An 18227-nucleotide genomic window follows, 5' to 3' on the forward strand; every position below is an offset into this window, starting at 1 on the left:
GTTTCTACAAATAATGACAGTTTTTAGAGAAATCACTTTTTCTAACACTGCATATTTTTGGCGAATGCTTTTTAGATATAGGACGATAGCATAATATTTTAAGTACTAACCTTTTGGCTTATTGAAAGCTTTCATCATGACTTTGATTCCCATGCCTGCAATTGCCGCCTTTGCTCCGATGTTTTCTGCTGCGGGCTCTAGAAGTCCGAATGTACCCGCCAGCAAGTTTCCTCTACCGTTTATTTAAAGATAGATAGTCTTTGAGCACTGTTTACTTATTATTTACCTAAAATAACGTTATTTAGTCTAAAATTTTTTCTTCGTTATTCACTATATAATATGATAAAACTTTTAACTCTACTCTATTTTAAATAAGATCAATAAATATCACACTTTCTGTTGTTATAATTGTCTTGAAAAATCAGTCTAAACACTCTTCACTGTTTTTCATTTTGCCGGTGTTCCTTTGTCACGTCACGATGAAAAAGTTCATTTATGTTTTCTCACTGTTCATTGTTTGAACCTATAACAATTTCGTGACTGAATTTTACACTTGACTCCACTTTACCTGCATTTACATTTAGTATAAGTATAGTGTAAAGACCTGCTCACACACAAATCGCTTAGGCCGCGCTGCAGTCAATTTCTAAAAAATGAGTAATTGCAAAAACATTTCGAGATATCGACAAAAATGTAGAAATTTTCTAAAACTGATGTTTCTTAGGATGTAATAACTAAGTAGGACCAAGATTTTAGATTTTAGTTTGGTCCTACGTAACATTTTTTTTTAAAACAGCCGTTATTGAAAATTCTCGTTTTTTGGCTTTAACTCAAAAACATTTTTTTGCATTTAATCGCTATTTAGAAATAGGACGATAGAGCGACATGCAACAGCAATAATAATATTATGGTAAGTCAAACTAAACCCGTGTCTTATTTGTAATTTACGTAGGTAACTATATTATGAAGCATATCGCGCTCTTTTTATTTTATTACAGCTTCTTGAAGCCACATTGGATACATCGCCGTCACGAGTATTGTCTGTTCAGACCTTTCTGCGTTCACTTTAGCAAAACTCGCATATGTATGGTGTAATTAAGAGATAACCAATGCGTGAAGTTACAAGGTAATGCTCTCGAAACGGAGTCAAGGGAGCAATATTCAAATTGCAGGCAACATTCCCACAGGTGCGGGAACGATCGGTCCCAGGCGTTTCCGGCCTGCTTCCCCACTTACCACCCGCACCCTGCCACCCTCTAGTCACCCCTCTAACCCCCGCCGCGATCGGGTTCCCACAAAGACCGCTAGCCCGTGACGAGCAATTTCGCTAAATTTTGTGGCTCTAGGTTCAAAGTGCACCTTCTACTTTCCAAGCTAGTAGTACACAAAATTCGATCGTTCCTGAATAATTGATGTCATAATTTTGCTACCTGCTTGCTACAATAAACGGTGGCCGGTCGGTCTGAAATTCAAAAACAGTGCAGGTTCGAACGAAATCCGTTGATCTTAGTCCCGGCATAAGCATTGGATCACAATGGATGTAAAGGGAATTACTTCTTACTCAAAAGTTTTATTTAGGTTTTGGCTAAATGTTTGTATTTTCGCATCTTTGATTTTCGCAACAATTTTTTTAAAGAATAACATCTTTTTATTACCAACAATGGATGTACTGTTAATTTTACTATCCATACTAATGTTATAAATGTGAAAATGCCCCATTTAACCAATTTTTACGTAATTTAGCACAGGGATAGCTTGCATCCCGGATTGGTCTAGACTACTTTTTAACCCGAAAAATGAAGGAGTTCCAACGGTATTTTTAAAACTTTAAACCACAAGGACGAACTCGCAGGCATCATCTAAAAATTAATAAGTAATTAATCGATATTAAACCAGCTATTTATCTTAAAGTGGTTCTAATTTAATAACATGCATACATTTTAATAACGTTACAAATTGATGCCATACCAAGTTCAAGGGTTAAATAGCGGTAAACATCTTCATTTCTATTTAATAACAGTGCCAGAGGGGTCGGAATTGAATGCATAGTGGTTGTTACAAATATCAACCTTAAGAGTATTGTTAACGAGTTAGTTGTAAAGCATTTTAATGAATTCGTAAGAATTTTTTTTATGCGTTCACACGGCTATTTGGATTTGTTGAGAAGCACAGGATTATCTGAGTTTTGTATGTGTTTCTAATCTATGTTGCTTTGTTATTCTTTATAACGATAACATATTAAGCACAAGCTATAAAAAGGTAGATAATTAACTCCATTTTCTTGGGTTTTGTTACTTTCAGTTAAACAAGAGTAACTTTTAAACTCATAAATTTCTCATAACCACATGACAATTGTGAACAAATGGGCCATACTGTGTAGGTACAATATACATACATACATTCAATCTAACTTACTTAGCGGTGATGGGGGCGACGAATTGCCCTCAATAAAAATCAAATTTAGACACCGCATGCATCTTATTGACCACGGACGGATCGGTCAACTTAAAACAAAAATTGTAAAGTTCGTAGTAAGTATTTTAAAAGGAAATTTTAGCACCAAAAGCACCACCATTTTTGGCTTGTTATTTTTAGTTGAAAGGCAATATAATTTCGAAATTGATGTGTGATCTTTGTTCATATTTTTTTTACTCTATACTGTGTCACTCATATCCCAAATATTTTTTTAAACATTTATTTTAAACCAACTTCCAAAAAGGAGGTGGTTTTCAATTCGGCCCGTTTTTTTAGGTTTTTTTAAATGTAGGTATGTAGATTGTAGGTACATAGATTTTTCGAGGTTTCTGGACCGATTTGCAAAATTTTTTTTAATCAACAGAAAATGTTTCCGTGATAGTCCCATAAAAATTATGGATTAAGTCCTGATGCTGCAGGGTTACTGCCTGCCTAAGTTATCAAGATTCAGGAAGTGTTCATAGTGAATCAATATTGTAGGATTTGTAGGTACCAAGCAACGACTTCATGCTTGGACTCCAAGTCCCAACTCCTCAACCCTAATGATTACTTATTTTTTTTAATGTAAATTACGTTATACTAACACGAGGTCTTTATTATAAAGACGATCTTTATTCTTTATGATGATCAAAAGATTAATGTACACAAACGCGAGCATGTGAATTGGTCAGCTCCTTTGTATGGTAAGTGTCATTCAATAACCCTAGTTGACTCGACCAATATTGGAGGACAATAGTTCAATGTGTACCTAACTACAGTGGTTGGTAAGTATAGCTATGTATTTATTTAGACTCATATTGAGCGCACTCGTTCTAGAAATTCAGATTGAAAAGTTGTGGTGAAACAAAGTTTTCTACAGAATCCAAGTACAGAGAAAATAAAATATTTTTATTTGAAAATAACGATGGGCCCGATCACGTTGAACAAATAGTTGTACTTGCCCTACTCCTACGACAAACTTCACTTGGTCAGTAAATTAATTCATGTTTGAAGAACGTGCTTAGCTCTAATAAAGGACTATAACAGTACGCGACAGGTCGAGATGGCAATCGGGGTATGAGACGGGGGGACAGCCCGCACACCCACACGTCACCCGTGCTGTCTAGCGGGAAGGCACCCGATTGCCATTTCAACCTGTCGCGCACTATAGGTGGTAGGATGCATTTTGGAACTAATTTTGATCATTAAGATAACACACCACAATCACACTATTAATAGGTATTATAAAGGCGAAAGTTTGTATATCTATGTGTCTATTTGTTACTCTTTCACACAAAACTACTAGTCGAATTTGGCTAAAATTTGGAATGGAGATAGATTAGATGTACCCTGGGGTTCATCTAGTGATTCATAATGCAGTTAGTTACTTAGAGTGGAAAACACTCACTAGGTGTGTGTGTCAATTTTTGTAAATGTGATCAGTCAAGCTGTGAGCCATAGTGCAGTGGTGTGACTGCGGTTAATCGGGCGGTCGAGCGGAGATTGCCGGGTCAACTAACTCGATTGTCGCGCCCAATTTGTCCCCTCAGCCGCCAACGAGATCGTCTGCATTAAATTTGTCTTATTTCATTTATTTGTAACATAATCTTCTCACAATGTTTCGTAATTGGAGCTTTAATGTATATGTAGAGCCGGTGCACGACCAAAGAGCAGGTAATTTCATTTGAAGGGCCACGAAGAAACTATCAAGTAGGCATTTTTTGAACTTTGAACTCTGTGATTTCTGTGTATAACTAACTTATCGCAGAGATTAATAATATGTTGCTTATGCACGTTCAGATTTTTTTATTTTTTATTATATCACTACTTGCAGCTTTTACCCGAAAAATTAATTTATCAATTCAAATTGAAACGTTAAATTCCTCTTTCTTTAACTTCTGTAACATGGATAAATCGTCCTTAAAATGTTTGATCCCGTGAACAAAAGAGCAATTTGCGTCGTGGTATATTAATTAATGCCAGTGGCTACAGCAAATATGTACTAAGCGGTGGGTGTCAATTGCACTGCGGGATCAACCGGGGTCGAGTCTAATTCTAATCTTCGACCCCCTTGGCCCCATAATAGGAAAGTGGACACCCGCATCTACGCTAAATAACTTGTATTTGGATTTTGTATTGTAACCAGCTTTGTGCTATCATATTTTACGATTATTTTACGTAAATTAGGCACTTTTCAGCATCTAGTTAGGTCTCTAGGTCTATATTACCTTGACCTACTTAGGTATGCTCTATACTCTATAGTTCATAGGAAAGCATTCATACTGTGAGCCTGTCTGTTTACTTGTTAAAGGTACAGAGAATGTAGCTTGCATCCCGCAGACTAGGTAACTGCCGGAAAATCAAAGAAAATTAGAAAGAAAAGACAATGAATGAATCGCGGGCATCATGTCCAGTATCAGCTAAAACTAAAAATTCATAATAGGTCGGTCTTCAAGATACATTGAATCAGAAGTTTTTATTAGTGTCATTCTTCTTTTTCCTGTGCCTCTATTGGCCGTCAGCTCAGCGAAGTCTTGACTCTTGCCCAAGCAAACTAGTTCTTCTGCGCTTCTAGTGTCATTACTTATATATTTACGAAACTCAGAAACATACATTTTATTAAATGAATGGGCCGGGCCGTAAACGTTAAGAATGCTTGTTAAAGCAGGAAAAGATCGTAACCGTTTAAAAATACAGACACGTATAGATTCAATTTATTCAGTCACATCAGGTCAAGCTGCGTGGAAGTTGGAACACGTTTGTTTCTCGTGTTTTAGTTCGCGAGATTTTGAAGGCTTTTGGATCGCGCAAATCAACAAACATTACGACAATGGATGCTTCGCCGAAGCGTGTGTGACGCGGGAGCCGATACAAATGTGGAACAATGCTTGTATAACAATTCGGTATTGGAAACTAACAATGTTTTAGACCGTGTGCGTAGCTTGGCTTTTGCACAAATTGTCGGATACAATGTAGGTACAAACGTAACAAACTTTGTTTGCGTGTTAGCCGATCAATTCGCACGTCGACGATAACTTTGGGTATGCGATTGGTATGCAAACAAATTTTCAGCACACAATCAACATAAGTGTAAGCAGCGCATAAAAGAATCGTACTTAATAGACGATTCGATCTTATCTTTGACACAATGTAAAATCGTTTCGAAGATTTGAACTTCTCCGAAAGTAATTTTACGGATAGGTATGCCATTTTTTGGTATTCAATGGCATACCTCCCAGAGCATCTATTAGGGTTTTGTGTGCAGTGCAGGTAGGGTTCATTCCCGGGAATTCTCGAGCCGAGAATTCCCGGGAAATCGTTGGGCTTTGTTCCCGGGAAATTAAGCTCGAGAAAACTCGAGAACTCGAGAAATCATATTTGAGTCTATGAAATTATAAAATAAAACGATTTGCGTTTGCCGTTTGTTTTAAATGCAAAAATTTCATTTGATTTTTTTTTCTAATTAACATGCCAAAAATGGTGCTGTGATTGTAATTTAATTATAAGTTAGGATAAGGTTAACGTTTTCATGTTGAAATTTTTGTTTATTGTTTGTTTTGTTTAAAAGAAAGAAGCTAGAAGTTTTAAGTTGATTTTTTTTCTTTTTAATGCTGTGCTTGTGCTGTAATTGTATATATGTATAAGTCACAAATGTCAAAATAGCTTATTTTTTTAGTTTTCTTTAAGAAACAGAAGCTAATTATGTTGAAGACTGTCAATAAAAGTTTTATAATTATTTTGGTACTTTTATTTGAGAGGAAACCACTGAATTTGTTGATTAATCGCATTATTGGAACCGAAGAATATGCAAATCCGTACGTAAATGTAAATTTCTCGACAACCCGAGAAGACCCGAGAAATTAGCCTCGAGAATTCTCGAGACCCGAGAAATTGATAAGCTCGAGAAATCATGAACCCTAAGTGCAGGTAATATGTATTTAACCCTATGCGCAATGACTACATTAATAAGATTTAAACGACCTACATTAAATTTTATTTGTACAAGTACCTAGGTATTTTTAATACACCTAGCGATTTAGACAAACAGGTAACATTATTTTGCCAAAAAATAATAAATAAATTAATTAATCGTTTGCTTGTGAAAAGTTTCTAAAGCCAAGTTTAGCTTAGCTTTAAAATACAGCTGGGGGAAGCCATGTCTGAAAATTTTGGTGGAACCTCTATACATATTATGCTAACTCTATGCCCCATACTTTTATTTGTCTATGACCATTTATTAATCTATGGTAGACAGTAGACTAACAAATAGGACAGATAATGCTGCGGCCGCGTCCCAAGTGATTTGACCTTAGCCCGCTCAATTAAAACGTTATGGCCGGCGAGGGGCGATGGGCGATGATAAATGTGCCTACAATAGGTAATTACTGTTCACTGTACTACCAACTTGGATTTATTTCGATATTCATTGTTTAGACGGACGAATAGGTTATGTTCTTACTTTTAATTTCTTTCCTTATGCGCTTGACTGGAAGGTACCTATATTAGGTAATAGGTATGTGATAAATTGGTGATACACTGAGCTCACTCTTGAATTGGAGGTATAAGGTATTTAATGTCATTTGTATATTAAGTGGTGAGAAAACAGATCCGAAAAGATCATTACAGATTTTAGCGTTAGGTAGGTACATGAAGCTTACAGATAAAGGAGCAACTACTACTACGAACATAAGCTTTGTTTCCTATTTAATATTTTTTTAAATTATTAAATAGGAGCTTTCACATATATACTCGTAGGTAAGCTTTATTTCACAAAAGAAGTTAACATTTTTTATCAGCTGATGACCTTTGGCCCTTTTGGCACTTTTGCGACTAAGCTACTTCTATACTGTTCAACAATAATTATATGTACATACTGTACAAAATAAATAACATTACAATTAAATAACATAACATTAAATAAGTAAATAAAAATACTTGAAAGGAAAAGCGATCGGATCGGTATATTTATATAGTTGTTCTTTAAAAAAAACTTCAGTAGCTCATAAAATTTGTCAGAATTGGAAGCATTTCGATCATTATGATAAAATAATTAAGTTTTATGTATATAGATTAATTGATTCTACTGATATGGTTTGTTCTGAGCCATAGATAGGTTTAAACAGCTTTTTGTCGAAAGGGTTCTTAATAACATTTCCAGAAACGATCAGTTTCATGTATCTACTTTTAGAAACTGTTAGAATTTTATCATAGCTAATTAGCAACACCTAGATGCGATCATAATATTGCAAGAGTTGTCATAAAAACCGGCCAAATGCGAGTCGGACTCGCACAGGAAGGATTCCGTACCTACCTACCATCGTACTTACAAGATAATTAATAACAAACACTATGCCCCTATTTTTTTTTTTGCATGGAGACCATTTTGTTATTTTTAGTTAGCTGAGTTTGTTGTGGGCTCTTCTCAGACCTGGGCGCGTTTGGAACCCTCGTAGATTTAGCTTTAAGTTTGAATAATGATTATCATCACTAGATAGGTATATCTTACAAATGCAACATCTGACTATCAAAATGAGTAATTTATTACCTATTTAAAATAAATCATTTGACTTTGACTTTGACTTATTATTTGTTGCTATATTGCTTGCCTCTGTGAAAATTTCGACTCTACCTAATACGGATACAGCCCGCTAACAGACAGACAGACGGACGGACGGACGGACACTGGACAGCGAAAGGTTTAGTAGGTACCTACTTAGCTAATAGGGGTCCCGTTGGCACCTTTCGGGTACGGAACCCAAACAAGTGTGCTCAAGATTCAAACTGTTACAGATATGCTCGTTAACTTCATATACACACAAATAAGGTAATGCCGTTAGAGTCGCAGCGTAGCTAAGTATATGCTACAAAAACACGCAAGTTTTTCTAGCCCTCGCCTCATTTAGGTACAGGCTAGATCTATGCTTGTGACCTTACAATGTGCGATACGTCAATTATATTACCAAGGGTGACCCCGTTTTAACTTCGAAATCTACATATTAATGAAAATGGTAAGTTTCTGCGAGCACGTCAGACAGCTTGTTAATCAACTCATAAAAATGACGTTTTACCAAACGTTGCGTAAATGACGAGCAAGAATGCAAGTGCTACACGTTTCGATATGTGTAATGTACCTACTTAAGGCACCGATATAGAATCTAGTAATTAAGGTATTACTTTAAGGAATTCAAACGTTCTGAAATACCAATATTTGTGTGTATTACGGGTTTGGCACGTGTACAGAGCAGGTTTCCTTTCTGTCAGATAGATACATTGCAACTGAGTAATTTATTACCTATTTAAAATAAATCATTTGACTTTGACTTTGACTTATTATTTGTTGCTATATTGCTTGCCTCTGTGAAAATTTCGACTCTACCTAATACGGATACAGCCCGCTAACAGACAGACAGACGGACGGACGGACGGACACTGGACAGCGAAAGGTTTAGTAGGTACCTACTTAGCTAATAGGGGTCCCGTTGGCACCTTTCGGGTACGGAACCCAAACAAGTGTGCTCAAGATTCAAACTGTTACAGATATGCTCGTTAACTTCATATACACACAAATAAGGTAATGCCGTTAGAGTCGCAGCGTAGCTAAGTATATGCTACAAAAACACGCAAGTTTTTCTAGCCCTCGCCTCATTTAGGTACAGGCTAGATCTATGCTTGTGACCTTACAATGTGCGATACGTCAATTATATTACCAAGGGTGACCCCGTTTTAACTTCGAAATCTACATATTAATGAAAATGGTAAGTTTCTGCGAGCACGTCAGACAGCTTGTTAATCAACTCATAAAAATGACGTTTTACCAAACGTTGCGTAAATGACGAGCAAGAATGCAAGTGCTACACGTTTCGATATGTGTAATGTACCTACTTAAGGCACCGATATAGAATCTAGTAATTAAGGTATTACTTTAAGGAATTCAAACGTTCTGAAATACCAATATTTGTGTGTATTACGGGTTTGGCACGTGTACAGAGCAGGTTTCCTTTCTGTCAGATAGATACATTGCAACTATCGGGAGATAAATTTGACGGTAGGGTACCTAATTTTGGCGTCGATCTGGAGTGGGTGTTTTGAAAAGTTAGGTAAATGAGATTAAAAGGCGTGCATACTAGACGTGAGACGTGGGGCGGGCTAGCTGGCGATTGGCGAACGCCTCCCACCTCCTACGCATGCGCCGCGCCGCCCGTCTGAAAAATCTCCGAGAGGAAAACTCTACAACCACGGACATTCAAATTTTTATGTTTATTTCATTACGTGGGCGGTGGTATAATAAGCGTTTCGGATCGCAATGATGCATCGGAACGACCGCTGCGAAAACGCCAGCGCTTTGGGTAGGTGAATGTACCTAGGTAGGTAGGTATACCTATATTTTTTACACCACTGCCCAAAAAAAGAAGCGTATGTTTTCAGGGTTCATGTACATACATGTGTCTTTTTATTCTAAGTACCATAACTCCTGAACACCTGAACAGATTTGGATGTACTTAGGTGTTAAGTTTGAGTAACGCGTTATACAATTTTTACATACATCCTGAGCGACCTACTTATCTATAATTTTTTTAAACAAATGTGTTTTTTTTACTTTTTAGTAAGTTTTTGGCAGAACTGTCATATTTTTCAATCGTATCTACCTATTTAAAAATTGTTTTGTTGACAGCAATTCTAATCTAAAACTTTCATTTTTAAACAAATTCCGAAACGTTCTTATTCTGATTAGTAACTGTGGTTTAATATTATATTATAGTATGTTACATATACCCATTATCTACTTATTAAACACAACTCAGCACGTCTCTAAATCTCAACACGTTGAATGTAACACTGCATACTCATTTCAAACAACAATTCGGGTTATATTTGTACCTATGGGTTCATTAGACATTTAAATGTATGCAATTTCAGTACTTTTGTATGTTAATTCGGTAGGTATAGGGTGAAGTTCAGTGTCGCAGCCATTATAATGTAACGTTTTATTTTGAGCGCACAACACACAATGTCTTTTATCAATAACTCTACAATAATTATGATAACAATACTTTACCAGTGCGCGTTCTTTCTTTTCCTTATAACAGTATTTTCATTAAATAAATACGTAGCCTATTTGCCTACATTTCAAGATGAATTATTGGAAAAGATAAACTTCTCTGAATATATTAACATATTTTACGAATTTTTATAGGAAGAACATTCCTTGTAAAAATGAATTAGGCACATAAACTTATACACACACGGACACATTGTAAGTATATTTATTTAGCCCGGAAAATTGAAGAGTTCCCACAGGATTATTAAAAACCTAAATCCACGTAGACGAAGTCGCGGGCGTCATCTAGTTCGCCATAAATGTGTCCCTAATTAAGTATGGATAATAATTTAAAAAATAAATAAAAATAAACCTCATGTCGCAACTTCTAAGTCATAAATCCGTTAAACTAGATGTGAATCGCTAATAATTTTGGAGTTTGAATTAATTTAAATATACTTAGATGCCTAATTTAGCCTTGCCGTAAATTCCCATTTTGACGCTCACAGAATTAGGTTACTCCGTTTTACTGTGCCATTAGGGGCTATTAACAGAATGTTAACGTGAACCCAAAATATTCTCTAACAAATTTATAAATGCGAAGACAGACGGAACATACATTATCGAAAAAGATGTATCATAATTCCGTATATTTTTGATACATATAATTTTACGTAGCGCATCAATAAATAATTACAGACTTTGAAGCTGTAATTTGGAATTTATATCTACGGTTTTTACCTGGATAACAAAGATAGTAGGTAATCCAAAAAAAATGAAATAGGTATTACTTAATTAAATAAGTAGTAAGTTCTTCGACAAAAATAAATAGTCAAGTACTCATTGAAGACTATACGTAAAATACAAAGTATTCAAAATTATGGCCTACTTAAAATTTAAAACAAGCTGATGTCCGCGACTTCGTTCGCGTGGATCTGGTTTATTAAAAAACCCGTGAGAGCTATTTGATTTTGCGGCATAAAAAGAAGCAGATATCACACTCCAGTTCTTTATCTAAAACCATGCGAAAAGTCACGTCGATCTGTTGCCCCGTTGCGACGTGATTGAAGGCAAACCAATAAACTAACATAAATAAATAAATAAATAGGTAAATAGGGGTAGTGACATGGATTGTGAAGGGTTTACTTACTTACCTATACTTATAAATTAATATCCGAAATAAAAAGAATACTCATAGAAAACTAAAAAAAAAAATATATAAAGAATAAGTTTGGTATTTTTGTTTATTATAATTTCTTACTAGTCAAAAAAAATATAATATATTAATTATTATTAATTTAAAAAAAAAACAGCCCAAAAACCACTCGTTACCTACCATGACTCACTGTCACTACACGGTTGGCTGGTTGGGAAAATTTGGCGATTTTATTTCATACGGTGACAAAAAATTATGCAGCACTAATTTTTATGGTTCCGTACCTCAAAAGGAAAAAGGAATGACAAGTTACTAAGAAATATAATAAAAAGCGTGATTTTAAGTGTTTACTTAACCATCACCAGTATGTCGATTATAGCAAATAAAACCTAATTAGGATAGGTAACTATTTTTAGCAGACGTGTTTTTTATTAGGATCAGGTTTATTTTATGTAAATATTTATGTAATTAATATGGTGTGAGGTGTTAAATACTTATCCGGTTGATAAAGCTTGTAGAGTTTATGATAAAATTTTATAGAATAGGTATCCTCCAAAAGAGATCCAAAAGACTGCTGTCTATCTGATGAGTGATGAGAAACATCACAACGAAATTGATTTTGTTAGATAGATAATTATAATATTATTAGGATTAGAAAATCCTAATGATATAATAATGTGAAAGTTTGGATGTTTGTTACGCCTTCACGCCGCAATGACTGAACGAATTTGGCTGATAGTGGAGATAGTTTACACCCTGAAGACACAAATTATTATCTCGGAAAATCAAAGTTTAAAAAGAAGACCTACATTCACGCGGACCAAGTTGCGGGTGTCATCTAGTATAGAATATATAAGATTTAATACCTAATGGCCAATTGATTTCGGAAAATCGTTGTTATATTAAAATAATAGTTATGCGTATAAACTACTATCATATATTATTTAAAAAACCAGCTGAGTGCGAGTCAGACTCGCGCACCGAGGGTTCCGTACTCGGGTATTGTTTGCGACATTTTGCACGATAAATCAAAAAATATTGTGCATAAAAATAAATAAAATCTGTTTTAGAATGTACAAGTAAAGCCCTTTCATATGATAGGTACTTGGTATAGTTATCTAACTTTGAAAATTGAAAATAATAATTATTTGTTCATGAACATATTTTAACTTTTTTTGTGATGTAACCACAAAACGGTTTTAGATTTATTTCTTTACTTGTGTAATAAGACCTACCTACCTGCCTTTCATGATTCTAGGTCAACGGGAAGTACCCTATACTTAGATTTTCTTGACAGACACGACAGACGGACAGACAGACAACGAAGTGACCCTATAAGGGTTCCTTTTCTTCTTTTGAGGCACGGAACCCTAAAAATAATACACACTGAAAGTTTTTTTAAGCTAAGGATCCTACTTCTATAAAAAGGTTTACCTATTTATATATCTTAGGTATACCTATTTCCCAGATTTTCCACTCTGGTTGTATAACATTGTGTCTAAACTGTTGGCTGGTAATGTTGCAAGCGGGCGTGACCGGGGAAACATGAAATAGTTTACTTTCAGCAACTAGTCGCAGTTCTGTGAACCTGCAGTAAAATAAACAATTGATTCGTGATTCATTGCAGGCTGCGTCGGACCGGGGTACGACTCTGATTTACGTTTTTGTACGAGTTTTACTCTGGCCAATTTACGACGACAATTTTAGGAAAATCCTGTCAGTGATGAAGAGCGTAATTTAGATGGCCTATGTAGTACACCTGTATTAGACAGGGAGTGGAATACGAGTTCGTCCACAGTTGTGTGCGCATTTTTGTACAAGTTTCACACTAGCCAATTTTCGATGACAATTTTAGGAAAATACTGTCAGTGATGGAAGAGAGTAATTTAGATGGCCTATGTAGTACACCTGTATTAGACAGGGAGCGGAATACGAGTTCGTCCACAGTTGTGTGCGCATTTTTGTACAAGTTTCACACTAGCCAATTTTCGATGAGAATTTTAGGAAATGCTTATAGTGATGAGAGAGATATAGAAGGCCTATTACGTATAGAACAGTCAGCGTGGTACCGGGTACCTACATGCTGATTTACGTTTTAGACGCGACTTGTAATACCCAATTTACGATCACCAAATTAGAAATAGAAATCCTGTAAGTTAGATGAGATGAGAGAGGCTCGACCTCAACAAGGTGAGTTGTGCAACAGTTGCAATCTGTCATCTTCACAAAATAAATGATTTGACAACACAAATCGTCGTCGCTGAGCTTTACCTGAAGATGACTCGACTAATAATAAATATAAAAAGTTACAGGTTCCCAGAAGCCGCTCGCAATGTGCATTGTTGAGAGAATCATCATTACTGCTTCGGAGAGGCATTGCAATTTTTTATGAAACTTAGGAGTATAATAGGTACCTAAGTAATTCTTGCAGTCAAATTAAGTATGGGGATTGGGTTAAGGATGAGAATGGGAAGGAATTAAAAAGTTTAGCACAACGATAACACGCTTCGACTTTTTTTAAACATCGTAAACGAAAGGTGCCTCTACAAAAAGGTTAAAAAATTGGAACACAAAGGGATTTGGAATATGATACTAAAATAAACTGGAGGACACCTGTATCCGCGGCTGGTGTTTGGAGAATAACATAATTTTATCCTATAAGTGAAAAGCTTTACACTTTTAAAACTAGAAGCTGGTGCCGGGGGTGATCAAAATGTGGAGTTAGAAATAAAACCAACGAGTATTTGGTGCTTTTTATAGAAATTATACTAATGTCAAAGTGAAAAACTTTTACTAGGTACTTAGGTTACTTTATGGTAACAAGTAACAAAGTGAAAAGCTTTTCACTTTTGACTAGAAGCTGGTACCTACTAGGAATATCAATGAGAATTAATTATTTGGTTAGTGATATGATCAAAAAGTAAAGTTTGAAATAAGACCAATGAGCTTTTAAAGGTTTTTACTGAAATGATAATGATATGTAAAAGTGAAAACCTTTTCACTTTTAAATAGAAGCTCGTAGGTACCTACCTACTAAAATAGGAAGGAGAATAGATTATTTAGAGTGTTGATCAAAAAGTGCAGTTTAAATTAAAACCAATGAGCTTTTGAAGCTGAAGCTTGAAATGATAATATGTAATATGTAAAAGTGAAAAGCCTTTAACTAAATGCTGATAGGTACCCTACCAAGTAGATGTAGGTAGTTGAAGGAAAAATAGAGATTGAAATAAGAAAAATAGGTGTTTAAAGCGTTTATTAACCAAGCTATGACTGAAACTAAATGAACATTAGTTACCCATGAGGCAAGAAATAAAAAACTGGCATTGTTTATCTTTAACCGCATATAAATTATAAATTGTGCAATAGGTACGCATACGAGGTGCTTGTGTTGCTACGAAACGCATTTAGTGAAAACACAGTCACAATTACTGGAAGGCACCCTAAATGGGGTCTGACGAGTCTTATCTGTAGCTATTGTTTAACACGCTTTTTTCATTCCCACGGTCGTTGGCGAGCGTCGACGCTGATAACGCTTACCTGTCGCAAGTACCTGATCGTCTCAAGGAATTCTGACTAAGAATGAAGTAGGTATGTAGGTACTACTTTAGTAAATATGACAGAAGTAGGCTTAGACCATGACGAATTTTGTTTCCTACTAAACAACAGCTATTATCCGGTTAGATTAGATTATGTCATGACCTGCAATGTACTGAATTAACTAAGTAGTCGTATGTAAAAAGTAGGTCTAGTTTATATATATATATATATCGAGTTTAATTTGTTGGTATTTTCACACATTCCGTTTATCGCGGTTTCCTAAGTCGCAGAAAGACCGATATCGCTCGACGTAAATTAAAAACGAAACATTAAAATGCCAATACTATATGAATGTGAAATTAACGTATGAGTGTTCGGAAAAACGATTCCGTATTTGTCTCATGGCTACAGAAAACGCATTGTTAAAATTTAAATGGAATGGCATCAAACAAAGAGAGTCGGGAGTCGGGAGTCAAGTGCAAAATTCACCGGCGACCCACGCATATTAAAAGGACATATGCAATAGGTATATGAGCCGAATCCATTATCCAATGACGTACACCAATTACCCATTTAATGTAATTTGGGCTATTGTAAATGTCCAGCGCGACTTCTCGTACATTCTCAGCGTCACTCACTCAAAAGCACCAATAAAAGAAATCACTGAGCAAACACTCTGTGAGCACAGATTGATCGCGAGCGTTCGTGGTCGGAACCGGTCATTTCAAATTCGGTATCCGAGTTTTCAGAGGCAGGTTGTGAGGGCGCGCGCGAGCGTGTCTGCGGCCGGTGCGCAACTACTCGCTGTGAATGGGCGCTCGCGGAGGGGCGAAGCTCGCTACGTCTCACTCCCTGTGAGCTTACGAAAATCACCAATTGCGCCTGTCCCCTCATTAAACGATGCTCACTTTGCATTAATCGCTGCACGGGTCACTTTAACACTGCGACAATGTCGCGACTTCAGCGCGCGACTGAAGTCATCCACGGATTTTGTAACGCGAAAGAGTGCAAGCTTTTTGTGAGGAGCTTCCGATAAAAGCTACAGTGCGGCTTTATGCATCCGGTGCCACCTGCTCGCACTCGATAAGAGCCAACGCGTTAGAATGAGATGAAGTGATCGATCAGAACACAGACCGGATGGCGGACTCGGTTATGAATGAATGCGCCGTCCTTTTCTCGCGTATGCATTTACGTAACGTAGTCTCGCTTAGCTACAGGTTGTAGAGGAAGTGAAAGGGACAGGAGGTGCCGTAGTAAATATTGGACCGGGAGTATTTCTAAGGGCCTCAAATTTTTTGTCCCATCACAAAAGGTATACGTCGAACTTCATTCATAGGTTTTTGTAATCCTAGCTGCACTTTTAGAGCTTTTAAATATCACGTTGAATTTGTTAAAAAATTGGCCAATGTTCTGAACAAACTCCTTGATCTTGGTATCCATATTCGTTTTCCTTTTTTTTTTCGCAAGACGCAACTCGACTCTGCCACGGTAATGTTATACTCTGTTTTTGAGTTCCTTTATGCTAAAGTGGAGGAAGTTTTATCCGCGGGTTTAGCAGTTTTCCCAGTTTCCACTATAACCACACAATAGAACCATTCCATATTTCCGACATGCATATAATATGGAGGTTCGGGTCTAAAACTGCCCTACTGTAATTTATGGTAAAATCAGATGGTTATTTTTTGTTCGTTTTTGTCTTTCACTTGGCATCCTCCATTCGAAATGAGACGTCTGGACACAAAACGACTCAAAAGTGACCAACAAAATGAGACAATCACTTGAATAAACATTCACTCGAATGAATCGTCTGATATTACCTTTAGAGCGTATTTGATTTAAGACTTATCATCAGGTGAGATTGTGGTCAAGTGCGAACCTGTCATCATCAAATAAAATAATTAAACAAGGGAAACAATAAAGCATCTTAGGTAAGCTCAAAGGAAACATAAAGAAATAACGTGTTTAAGATTCATGAATGGCGCCGCGGCCGGGGCGACCGGCGAGAGTCGTGATTGTGCAATCTACGGATTATGCTCATTATATTCAGCACATTGAATTGTGAATGACATCGATAGATTTGCTAATCTTCTATTTTATTTAGTGGTTTATTTTGTGAAGATCGGAAAATATTATATGAACCTTATAGTAAGAAAAAGTGTTTATTTGGAACCACAAATAAACTTTAAATTTAGTTTGAACCACAAATTTTGTTTTAAATGAGTACTTAGGAGTACTCATTTAGAATCTCTCATTTAGGACACGGCAGACAACGAAGTGATCCTATACAGGTTTCTTTTACGGGAGGAGGTACGGAACCCTAAAAAACACTGTTCTGATGATGGAGGTAGGTACTGGAACTCCCTAATGGCATATTATGGTAGGATAGTCGTGCTTGCAAAAACGTTTTTCTTTTCTTTTATCTAAGCTTTTAATCATGTTTTAACTTGTTTCAATAAAACAGATTTTCTGGACAAGTAACAAAGCAAACGAAACGTTCTTTTTAAAACGTCGCCCAAGGTGCGGCTCGGTTCGTAGGGCATTGTTATCTGTGGGCGCGGACTAAACGGCCCGTGTCAATGTTTGACTCCCCGCACGTGGACGGAGCAGGGTAAACATCACATCTTCAATGGGCCACGTTTGTGATTTTTTCACCTTAGAGTTGTTTTAAAACGATTCGATCGAATATACTTGGTATTGTACTCGTATTTATGTGAAAGACACAACTGCCAGTATAAGAACTTTAACTTTAAGAGACTTGCACAGCACGTACACTAACCACTGAAGACATTGTGCATCAAGTACGTGATCATATTATGTGTTGTTGGTACTATAAAACTATAATACTTAATATGAACTTTTTATTCAAATATTGCTGTTAGGGCGGTATGACTAGATCGATCCGAATCCAAGAATATACGGTCCACAGGCTGTTCCTTTAGTAGGTATCTGCTAAACGAAATAGGCACTTATTTAGATCTAGATGATGCCCAGGACTTCATTTGCGTTGATTTAGTTTTTTTAATCCCGTGGGAACTCTTTGAT

General features: G+C 36.3%; 2 protein-coding genes across 6 annotated transcripts in view; both read right to left on the minus strand.

Annotated features, from left to right (window-relative positions):
- The window catches only part of LOC117990829 (AT-rich interactive domain-containing protein 4A-like), a 212121-nt gene that overhangs the window by 122590 nt on the left and 71304 nt on the right, over positions 1 to 18227 (minus strand). The gene's annotated exons all lie outside the window — the stretch shown is intronic.
- The window catches only part of pnt (ETS transcription factor pointed), a 206153-nt gene that overhangs the window by 85961 nt on the left and 101965 nt on the right, over positions 1 to 18227 (minus strand). Inside the window, exons 1-2 of one of the 5 annotated variants that reach the window (XM_034978419.2) lie at positions 15824 to 15994; positions 111 to 523 (exon numbers count right to left, since the gene is read on the minus strand). The exons of 2 other annotated variants lie outside the window; for them this stretch is intronic. In XM_034978419.2, coding sequence (XP_034834310.1) covers positions 111 to 153 — 43 coding nt within the window. In that variant the 5' untranslated portion in view covers positions 154 to 523; positions 15824 to 15994. Of the gene's footprint in view, positions 1 to 110; positions 524 to 15745; positions 15995 to 18227 lie in introns of those variants that run through there. 2 more of the 5 variants (XM_034978417.2, XM_034978418.2) reach the window with 2 other exon arrangements.

The sequence above is a fragment of the Maniola hyperantus genome, chromosome 18 (genome assembly GCF_902806685.2).
Source record: "Maniola hyperantus chromosome 18, iAphHyp1.2, whole genome shotgun sequence".
Lineage (NCBI taxonomy): Eukaryota > Metazoa > Arthropoda > Insecta > Lepidoptera > Nymphalidae > Maniola > Maniola hyperantus.